At 38.6% G+C, this 11,189-nt stretch overlaps 1 protein-coding gene across 1 annotated transcript; it reads right to left on the bottom strand.

Moving 5' to 3' along the window:
* Nucleotides 1–6,893: 6,893 nt before the first annotated feature.
* On the bottom strand, nucleotides 6,894–8,959 carry LOC149399717 (uncharacterized). The gene is made up of 7 exons (XM_089610342.1): nucleotides 8,955–8,959; nucleotides 8,720–8,854; nucleotides 8,585–8,650; nucleotides 8,418–8,490; nucleotides 8,138–8,350; nucleotides 7,628–8,070; nucleotides 6,894–7,044 (listed from the first exon to the last, which is right to left on the bottom strand). The coding sequence occupies exons 1-7, from the start codon at nucleotides 8,957–8,959 to the stop codon at nucleotides 6,894–6,896; spliced, it is 1,086 nt and encodes a 361-aa protein (XP_089466468.1).
* Nucleotides 8,960–11,189: the final 2,230 nt, after the last annotated feature.

Below are 11,189 nucleotides of genomic sequence, written 5' to 3'. Positions count from 1 at the left end.
CTGGCCTGTATGTGAACTCTGCAATGAAGTCGGCGACTGCTTGTCCTTTAATTACTGGTCGGGGGCTGAAGTGTATGTCATATTGTGTCAACTCAATTGACCATTTCATTAGCCTTCCGGATACGTCAGGCTTTTGCAGCACATGGCGCAGTGGGAAATTGGTGAGGACCGTAATCGGATGTGCAAGGAAGTAGTGTTTTAGCTTCCGAGAAGCAGTGATGAGGGCGAAAGCTAGCTTTTCGAGTTCCGGGTATCTTCCTTCTGCCTCGTTAAGACGCCGCGAAGTATAATAAACCGGGACTTGGTGTTTTCCCTCATTCTTGATTAGTGCTGAGCTTACTGCATGTTCCGAGACGGCTAGGTAGATCTCCAGGGGCTCTCCCTCCTGTACTTTTCTCAAAGTCGGAGGCCATGCCAAGTGTTCCTTTAGAGATTCGAAGCTCTCGTCGCACTGCTTGGTCCATTCAAATTCCTTGGAGCCTCTGAGTATATTGAAGAAATGAATACTTCGGTCGGTAGACCGAGAGATAAAGCGACTTAGTGCAGCTATGCATCCCGTCAATTTTTGCACCTCTTTGATGTTTCATGGTGGTCTCATGTTCCATAGGGCTGTGATCTTCTCTGGATTCGCTTCAATGCCTCGTTCATGAACGATGAAACCCAAGAATTTTCATGCGGAGACACCAAATGTACATTTTAGAGGATTTAATTTCATGCGATATTGCCTTAACAGTTCGAATGATCTTCTAAGATCATTCGTATGTTCAACTATTTTTCGGCTCTTAACTAACAAGTCATCAATGTATGCTTCCATTGTGATCCCGAGTAATTCGGCGAACATTCGATTTACTAATCTTTGATATGTTGCTCCAGCATTTTTTAACCCGAAAGGCATTACCGTATAACAGTATAGCCCCCGATCAGTTATGAATGCCGTGTGGTCCTGGTCGGGACCATACATAGGGATTTGATTGTAGCCAGAGTAGGCATCCATAAAACTTAGGATTTCATGACCTGCCGTGGCGTCTACTAACTGATCAATTCTCGGCATAGGAAAACTATCCTTTGGGCAAGCCTTGTTCAGATCTGTAAAATCCACACAAGTTCTCCATTTCCCGTTGGGTTTCTTGACCAAGACGGGGTTGGCCACCCACTTAAGATATTTAGTTTCTTTTATTGATCCGTTAGAAATCAGTTTGTCTATTTCTTCCTTCAGAGCAGTATACCTTTCGGAGTTTAAAGCTCTTCTTTTCTGTCTGATAGGTTTTTCTTTAGGATCTATATTTAACCTATGACATGCTATTTGAGGATCTATCCCTGTCATGTCGGACTGCGACCAGGCAAATATATCTAAACTATTAGATAGGAGAGTAATTAGGTTACTTTTGGTACCTGATTCAAGATATTTTCCAATCTTGAGCTTCTTCTCAGGTTGCTTTGGATCTGGGGCGACTTCCTCGACTTCGTCTCCTGGGCCAATTTCTTCTCGGCTCGGGAGGCGTGGGTCAAAATCTGAATCGATCATCATGACCTTGTGAACATCTTTGTCCTGACTCTCTTTGAGATAATTCGCATAGCAGCTCCTCGCGATAGCCTGAGTTCCGACTACTTCACCTATCCCGTGCTCGGTAGGGAACTTCATCTTCAAATATTCCACCGACGCAACGGCCCCGAGGGACTGCAAGGTCGGTCTGCCAATGATCGCATTGAATGAAGATTTTCCGGGGACCACTATCCATGTTGTGTTGATGGTTTTACTCCTCGGGTTTTCTCCCACAGTTATTGGGAGCGAGACTAATCCTTTGGGCTGGATTGAATCTCCCGTGAAGCCATAGAGGTTCTCAGGGGAAGGAGCCAACGTCTCTTGCTTAAGACCCATCTTGTTGAACGTGTCTTCATAGAGTACGTCAACAGCGCTTCCAGTGTCCACCAAAATCCGGTGTACGTTCCTGTTGCCGATTAAGGCCGAAATGACCAATGGATCGTTGTGAGGATACATCACCCACCGAGCATCTTCTGCTGTAAAGGTAATAGGCTCCGAGCTAGACTTGGCTATCTTGTTAGGCCTCTGCTCGGCTGTAAACAAGATCTGCCGGGGTCCTGCGTAGGCTTCCCTTACATAGCTTTTTTGAGCGCTCCTTGAAGTTCCTCTCACATGTGGTCCTCCGACTATGAGTGAGATTTCGGCATATGCCTCACCTCTCTGCTCCTCTTGCTCCCCTTGCTCGGCCTTGAATTTCTTCAACGCTCATCTTCGGATTAGAGCTTCTATGGCCTCTTTGAGGTTGAAACAGTCGGCAGTACGGTGACCGATGAGATATCTCTCTTTGAGATATCTTTCTTGATCGGCTTTGGCTTAGGGAAATCTTCCTTGTCCTGTGTAAGACTAAATATCTCCTCTATCGGGGTATTGAGCTTATGATATTTATCGAACTTACTGGAAAAAGGTTTCAGAGGTCCTGCTCCCGACCGGCTCTTCTTCGGTGGGCGGTGGTCCTCAGAGTGTCGTTCCCTATGCTCTTCTCGGTAGCTCTTCGGTGGCTTTGCTTTTCTTGCTGCCAGCCTTGCTTCCTCCGCGTTGATATATTTCTGAGCTCTCTTCAAGAAATCGTTGTAGTCCCTTGGACTAGTCTTCTGAAGAGACCACCAGAATTCTGACTCTGTTCGGACGCCGGAAGAGATCCCGAAGAGCTTAAAGTCTTCGTTCAGATCGTCAACCTGAAGTGCTTGTTCCGAGTAGCGATTAATAAAATCTTTTAGAGACTCGTCATGGGCTTGTCTTACCGCCAGCAATCTTTCTTTGGGAGTTTTCCCTGAACTGGAACCGACAAACTGTTCCAAGAATTTTCTAGACAGCTGTTTCCAGGATCCTATGGAGTTTGGCTTTAGTTTTCTGTACCATCTTTTGGCTGAGCCAGTCAGAGTGATAGAGAAGGCTTTGCACATAACTTCTGGTCCGGCTCCTTGCAGCAGCATCCAAGAGGAAAAGGTGTCTATATGGTCTCCCGGGTCGGTCTTTCCGTCGTATACTGGGATGCTTGGCATCCTAAACCGATCAGGCAACGGGTGTTCTAACACGCGGGCCGTGAACGGGGAGATAGCTTCTCCAACCTTTGGAACAGACTCCTTCTGACCTAGAGCTACCTCTTCAATCCGACGTTCCAACCTTCTAAGGTTTGTTTTGTTGGTGCTTGCACTGTCTTCGGTCTCCGAGCTTTCTAAGCTGTGCCTGAAAGTGCTTGAATGTCCTTTGTCCATGCTGGGCTGGTACCGATCAGGAATCTTTTCCTGACTGTATTGCTCCTTCTCGGACTCAGAAACATCTTCCATCCTCTCATACCGATCTCTGGCATGTTTCCGAGGTTTCTTAACCTGCGGATCTTGTCCGATGGGTTCCTTCCCTGATCGGTGCGAGGGCTCTTCATCTGGGATCACTATCGCGCTTCGCAGTGTGACCCTCTTTGCCTGTAACCTTCTCTTCAAATCCCTGTTATTTGCCTCTAAGACCGAGAGACGCTCTTGCATCTGTCTGAATTGTTCTTCGAGGCTGGGTTCCGGAAGGAGTTCAGCTATTTCTTCTGAGGTGAGAGGCAGGGTGTGGTTATGGTGCTCTATCTCCGTCTCCTGGATAGAGACAGCGTTCACGGGTGCGGACGAACTAGCCATATTCTTCAGCTGGTCCCCCTCCTTCTAGCGCCAACTGTTGACCTGTTAAATTAGTACAACAATATCTCACGAAAATACACTGACTCCGAGTACAAAGCCTCCGAGTACAGAGGTGATTTAGGCAAGACTTTCTCTTTATACAGACGAATCTAATACAAGAGAGCAATGTTTTCTAGAGATTTCAAGTGAAAGAAAGTGTGTAAAAAAAAAGTCTGTCCCTCGTTCTGTGCTGCTGCCTCTATTTATACTCATCTGGTCGTGTCTTTGACGGTTATTTTGAGGAACGTGGGGTGATCAATCCCACGTTCTGGACGGTTATGGGTAACTGCCTTTCGCCTCTCTCTGAGGTGGGCGGTTAATGCTCCTCGCGTGGTTCCTGAACCGTCGAGGTGTGCGTTTTAGAGCTTGAAACATGTTTTCTATTAGTTTTGACTAGTCTTTGACCCACGTTCTTCTCTTCTCTTCGAAGTTCTGATCGGTGGGTTTCGTTCTTAACTTATGAACGGTTCGTTCCTTCTCAATGGATGGCCCTTGGGTTTACTTAACCTGAGCTCGGTGCTGGATTCATATTTCTGCTCGGTAGTCCGACTAGCCAGATCGGAGTCTGACTAATTTATCCCGTAACATTGAGCAACTTGACTATTATGATGTTCATCGAAGCCGATTCTAAGTTCGTTGCGTCGTGACACGAAGGTGAAATTCGCTATCAGGGACGGAGCCAAATCCGGATCTGATTCCAGAGCACCCTCGTTGGAGCCGTGTGACACAGTCAGAGGCGGCGGAGATGCGGCAAAGCCTCTCGGCGATAAAGCTCCAGCATATTGGAACAATCTTCTGTGAGAGATCAATTCCGTTGTACACCTCTTGGAGGGAGGGTTTTATTTTGAGAAAAAAATTGGAGGGTTTTAGTTGATGCGAGAAGAGATTGAATGAAATCCAGGAGAGGAGAGCGAAGAAGGAAAAGGAAAAAGATGAGTGTAGAATTGTATAACAAAATTTATCTCTCCTTGTTTATTACTAGAAGGGTCTAAAACTATGTTTTGATTTATTTTGGTCGATAGTATTGAAACCACTACTACTAGTGACCAAATCCCTTCAACTAAAAATAATGCACATATACTATAAGTATCGCAAAATATTATTTTATTTTTATATAACGGAGTATCTTAATGATATGCGAGTTATCAATAAAGTCAAAGTTGTGCATTTTTTTCTTATTTTTTATTCATACATAAGACATTTTTAAAGCTCATACTACACAAAAAAAAAAAAAAAAAAAAAAAAAAAAAAAAAAAAAAAATATCATGAAACTTCAAATAATGAAGATAAATCACTATTTTGGAGGAGTGAACTCATACACTAATGCATGAAGAGACCTCGGGGTTGTTTGGTAGTTAACTCAAAAAGTTTTTGTTTTCTATTTTCTAATTTTTATAGTTGTACTGAAAAATTATTTTGCAGTTGTTTTCAAAAAGCTGTTTGGTATAGTTTTCATTTTTGTTTTTGAGAAATTGAAAAAACTGAAAAAGTGTTTGGTACAGTTTTCATTTTTGTTTTTGAAAAAATGTAAAGAGAAGATGAGGAGAAGGAGGAGAGAAGAGAAGAATTTTTTTTTCCAAAAACACATTTTATTTGTTTTCAGTTTTCTTTACTCTTTTACAAAACAACTTCAAAATTTTCCAAAAATTTTACCAAACACAATTTTCACTTTTTGTTTCCTATTTTTTTAACTCAAAAACACTTTTTGAGTTAATTACCAAACATCACCCTCACCTTCTAAGAAGTAGTGCCTCTCAAAGGTATTTTATTAATTCTTAGTTTTGCCACCTCGAGAATGATTAAAATGTTGGTTGTTAATGATATACTACTGGTTTAATTTTACGGAAATATCCATAAATATTTTTAGGAAACTTTAAAGGATAACAAAAAGGACTAAAGTGAGGGTTGATAATTGTTAAGCCGTTTTTTGGATTAACACTTACGGACACGTGACGTGAGCGGACTTGACCACGTGTCTTCGAATCTGTGAGATTAGTAATGGAATATTCCTCTTATCAAGTGAAGAACATGATAATTGATTTATCAAGTTCTTGAACACTCTTGTAGAGGGAATATAATTTGGCTTGGAGCCTTGGGTTTAGAGAGAGAATGAACTTTTCTTCTCCCACTCTAGAAATAATTGAAGTAGATTGTTTCTTTTTTTTTTGTGGCTGCCGTGTGAATCTCTCCCCCCAGCTAGGGTTTTTGTTTTTGTTTTATATTGTCTTTTTCATGGCTCATGAGGCCCATGTGCTGATTTTGGGCTTATCAAAATTGCACATAACAATAATACAAGTTAAGAACAACATGACACTATTTACAGGAAACTCAAGTGAAGAATAGAAACATCAATTTTGCCATTTTATAGCATTGATGCAGTGGAAGTAGGAAGCTACATAGCAACACCACTAGTTTTCCATTGGTAAAATTTCAACAAGAAAGTGCGGATTTCCATCGAACCAAGCTCAGCGACGAGGGTCGTGCTGTTTAGAGGATTTCCTTGAGGCGACACAGCTTTTGCTTTTCCCATATCGCCCTCCACTTTCCATGACTTTCTCTTCATCTTTGACTTCTCTTGATTCGCCGTCAACGTCATTTCCGTCACCTCCTCTATCTGAAACGTTTCGCACTCAAATCATCATAACCAAAAAACATATAATAAAATAAAGTCACATTATGAGCTTATTGATTGATGATGACACATACTGTTTTCCCTCCAAACAACTTCTTCAGTTCAACCTCGGCCAACTACAAGGACGAACAAGATCATTTCTTGTTGCCTTACTTGGAGAGTAATTAAAGCAAGAACGAGCCAAGATATGAAAATTATCGAGAAAAGACTACCGATCAAGTTATCTTCTAGTAATCTAAGCATTTTCTTTACAATCTTAGTCTCAAAAGTTAAAGACAGAAAGCAAGAATTAGCCATAATATATTCAGTGCCAGAAAACACTATCCATCAAGTTATCCTCTAAAGATCCAAGCATTTCTTTACAATCTGAGATGGTCTCAAAAGTTGAAGATAGAGAGAGAAAGAGCAAGCAAAGCCAAAACATGTAAAGTAAAACCATGCCTAAAACCCAATCATCCACCATCCAAACATTTATAAGCTATTCATTAAACTAAAGATGAACCACCACCACATGTTAATGTATTTTTCAAGTACGAATATGAGATCATTCGTTCATTCATTCAAATGTCCACTGATTCTCGCGGCGAGCCTCCTCTTCTTCCTCGGGAGTGAAGTAGTTATTGATGTTGAAAGTCTTCCTAATCTCCTCCGGGGTCTTTCCCTTGATCATGTAAGTGACAGTTTGGCAAGTCAAGTCCAAAAAAAATCTTATTGAACACGCAGTTCGATAAACTAAAAAAGAATCAGACATATCGAAATGGTTTCAATGAACGTAACAAGTTTAGTCAAGAACGTAATATCGTAAAAGATTGATGAATACAGAGTCGGATTATTCATGAACACGGCGTAAAAACTTTTTCAAGATATCTACAGTACTTGAAGCAAAACATAAGACAAAAACTTACTAATAAAACAATATTATAGATCCTTTAAACAAACAAGCAAACCAAGTCAATCCAGAATTCAATATCATACAAACCAAAAACGCTATTTAACATTATACGAACCCTAGTTTAGATACAAGAAACTAATAAAACTCTAGAAGCAAAATAATATAAAACTAAATCACAAAGGGATTTACAAAAACATGAAGCAAAAACACTCGTTAATATTTAACCAATTAAAGAATTCCAATTTTATGAAACATTTGATTAAGCGTACCTTTGTTTCTAGTTACGTGGAGGAGGATTTGATGGGTCTAACGGTTGCCCATACGTTGGGTATGGGTATTGTTGATAGACCATGTGTTGGGGTTGTTGAGGATTTAATGGGTCTAATGGTTGCTCATACATTGGGTATGGGTATTGTTGATAGACCATTTGTTGGGGTTGATGAGAATTTGATGGGTCTGATGGAGGAGGATTTGATGGGCCTGATGGTTGTCCATACATTGGGTATGGGTATTGTTGATTGACCATTTGTTGGGGCTGATGAGAATTTGATGGGTCAAATGGAGGAGGATTTGATGGGCCTAATTGTTGTCCATACATTGGGTATGGGTATTGTTGATAGACCGTTTGTTGGGGCTGAGGAGGATTTGATGTTTGCCCATACATTTGGTAATGTTGATTGACCATGTGTTGGGGTTGTGGTTGCCCAAACATTGGATGTTGTGGACGATACATTTGGAATTGTGAACCATCGTCTCTTATCTTTTTCAACTGTGTAATCAAATTATTTAAAGAACTCTCAAAGTCACTGAATATTGCCAAAGTAGTGTTCATTTTAGATTCCTGCAAAAATAAACAAGATATAATTATGTGTTCTAAAACGACAGATTAAGATTTACTAGCTGCCTACCAGCAAATTATGTGTTCTTCGACCAGTTCCACAAGATGGATCGAAATAACACTTGCAAGGAAGTCTTTGATTCATCTTCAACTGATCACACGGCAGCTTGTTAGGGCTTTTAAGTTTGAGATATTTGGCAGCGGGTTTGGGATCGAACGACGATATTTTTTTCAACGCGTCGTGCTTGTCATCGAATAAATACTTACGGAGTTCGGGACTCATCTGAAATCAATTTTATTTAATTAATTAACACAAGCAACAATTAAAAAAGAACAAATTATTGATTTACCTTTTGTTTGGCATAATGTAGCTCAACGAGTATATTTTTAAATGCAGGAACTATTACGGTGGTCTCGAGCCTCCTGTATAAAAAATAAAAACAAAAAAACAATGAAATATTAACCATTTGGCATCAATGGCATTGTAAACTTAAATAGCTTTACGATTCATTTGTACTTTGCAGCACGTCGATAAGCATCTTTCACATGATCCTCTGCGCACTTCATTTCAAAAGTAGAACTTCTGGATATAAAAAATCAAAGTTAGAATGAAATCTTCTCACATTGCTCAATAAACTTAGATTAATAATACCTTTCTAGGGCTTTAACACGATCCCTAGTCTCATCTTCTGCAAAGTCCTTTTTCTTATTCTTTGTAGATGGGTCTTGCACTTCACAAGTCCATCTAACAGCTTTATCTACCAAGGCTTCTTCAATGGCCTTGAGACTACATATAAGATATTAATTAACAGTTACATAGAAAACAAATAACCCCAAAGCCTTGTAAACTTAATAGGCTTGTAATATTACCTTGTTGCTGGTTCTACTTCATTATTCACAATGCCCTTGCCCTTATTCTTCTTCATTGCAGAAACTTTTTTGCTTGCCTCAACAAATTCAGCACTCCTTTCGCTTGTGCCTTCAACAAATTCTCCTTCAGTGTCTTTAATAACATCAAACATGATTAATATTTTTCCATTTGTTCCTGAAAACATAATTAATAGGCTACCTGAAGAATCACCATTGTCAACGGCACCTGAAAACTCTTCAGGGTCTACCCGCGAAACACCATTCATTGCAACGATTATTTTCAAATAATAATAATCAACTGATAGATAAGATTCCAACAAACAAGAATGCATTTTTTTGAAGTATGTTGGCCTCAAAGCCCAATCCTCCTTATTAAGTTTAAGGAGATTGGTATGGACTGTGGGAAGTCCCATCCTACAAAAAAAAAAACACATACGTAAAAAAATAAAAATAAAAAATAGATGAAAAGGAAGTTAAAAAAGCTACAAAATACCTTTCAGCCCTCCAAATAAGGCTCTCAAGGTCTTTGTCAAAATCATCATACTCGGACAAATCAACCATCGTATTGAACCGGTCGAGGATTGCTCGGTAATGGTAGTTGGTGACATTATCAAATGTAGATGAAAATACACGTTCTTGAACAGCTTTATCGTACAAATCTAATACTTCTTTGACACCAAAATCATCTCGTAAAATACGTAGCTACAAATTGCAAACAAAGATTCTATGACAAAACTCTAATTAAACCTTTCAAAAATCTAAAAGTATATGTTAATTAGATAATTTTAAAATCAAGAGTGATGGTCGAATTAGCAGCAAGCGTCAATTTTCGAGTCTAATCCTAAACGCTAAAGTGTTAAGGAACGATCTAACCCTAAACGCTAAGATACTCGACGTTAACCTCGCAAACAAGATAAAAATGTGTCATTTGATATCGTTCACTAACCTTTGCGATAATATATGGTAAACTCGGTATGTCTTCGACTTCCATGGAGAATTAATTTTCAGTGAGGTCTATTTTTTATCTTGGTTATACGGAATTACGGAATGGGAGGGGTTGTTATACGGAATGGGATACGTAAGAGAGCAGTGGGCCTGTTGCTTCAGAATAAATATATATATATATATATATATATATATATATATGTATATTAGGGTTCATTAGGAAATAGTCAACTGCGTTTACTAGGTGGTTTCATTTTCTCTTTCATTTCCTGTTTTGAAAATGGAAAAATGGTGCGCCGGTGTAAATTGTTATACGGTACCGTTCTACAAATATGCCTCGATTCTCGCGATTTCTAATTAATACATGATATTTGAATTTTTTTTTTTTCCTATTAAATTCGGAGAAAAAAGTAGGCAGGAAAAAAGCTATCTTCCCCTTATACATATATATATATATATATATATATATATATATATATATTAGGGTTCATTAGAGAATAGTCAACTGCGTTTACAAGGTGGTTTCATTTTCTCCTTCTTTTCCTGTTTTGAAAATGGAAAAATGGTTTCATTTTAAATTATTAATGCGATTACTTAATAAATATGTCAAAAAAAATTGTTACCAAAATGCTTTAGAATTAATAGATTGATGACCATTTGCTGTAAGAATCATGTTTAACGATCAAAATGTCACAAACATATAGCTTGTGAACCTCAGAAGAGGCGGCTCAATGAATTTGGGGGCCTTGGGCGAAAGGTAAAAATAGGCATTTTAATAATTTTGATTCCTATTTCTATTTTATTTGAAATTTTTGTAATTTTCAAAGCTTTCTAACTATATGATATTTTAAAATTTATATCCCAATATATATTTCCTATTTGAGATATTTAAGGCTAATTAGTTTATTATTGCTAAGAATTGAAAAAATGAATCACACTAATGATGACTTATAAAATAAAATAACAAAACAAATTTAAAAAAAATGAAGAAAGGTAACATATGAAAATAGTTTGTTCTATGTACTAACTTTTTTTTTCTATGAATTATGTTGACAGTTTTTTTTTTTTTTTTTTGAATTATAATCACTTTTTTTGTGGACTTTCTATAAATCAATTGAATTAAGTGAGTATAACCCTATAAATAAGGGACCAAAATACAGTTTCAACTTTCAACTTTCAATGATAATAAATAAATAAACGTTATGATAGCAGACTGGATCAAAATGCTATTTTGTGTCTTGAAATTTGGGTTGGACTTTATTGGCCAAGACTACACAAACCAAACAAATGCTATGGGCTTTGTTAGT

This window comes from Urtica dioica, chromosome 4 (genome assembly GCF_054948205.1).
Source record: "Urtica dioica subsp. dioica isolate 48M chromosome 4, U.dioica_male_clone48M_v1_H2, whole genome shotgun sequence".
Lineage (NCBI taxonomy): Eukaryota > Viridiplantae > Streptophyta > Magnoliopsida > Rosales > Urticaceae > Urtica > Urtica dioica.
The sequence above is the reverse complement of the archived record's forward strand: the minus strand, read 5'-3'. Positions and strand labels throughout refer to the sequence as shown.

Excerpts from the sequence above, each read along its gene's own strand:
- LOC149399717 (XM_089610342.1), bottom strand. Across the intron at positions 8,491-8,584 it reads GCTTATCGACGTGCTGCAAA|GAGGCTCGAGACCACCGTAA; the intron begins GTACAAATGAAT and ends TTTTTTATACAG. Across the intron at positions 8,351-8,417 it reads TACATTATGCCAAACAAAAG|ATGAGTCCCGAACTCCGTAA; the intron begins GTAAATCAATAA and ends AATTGATTTCAG.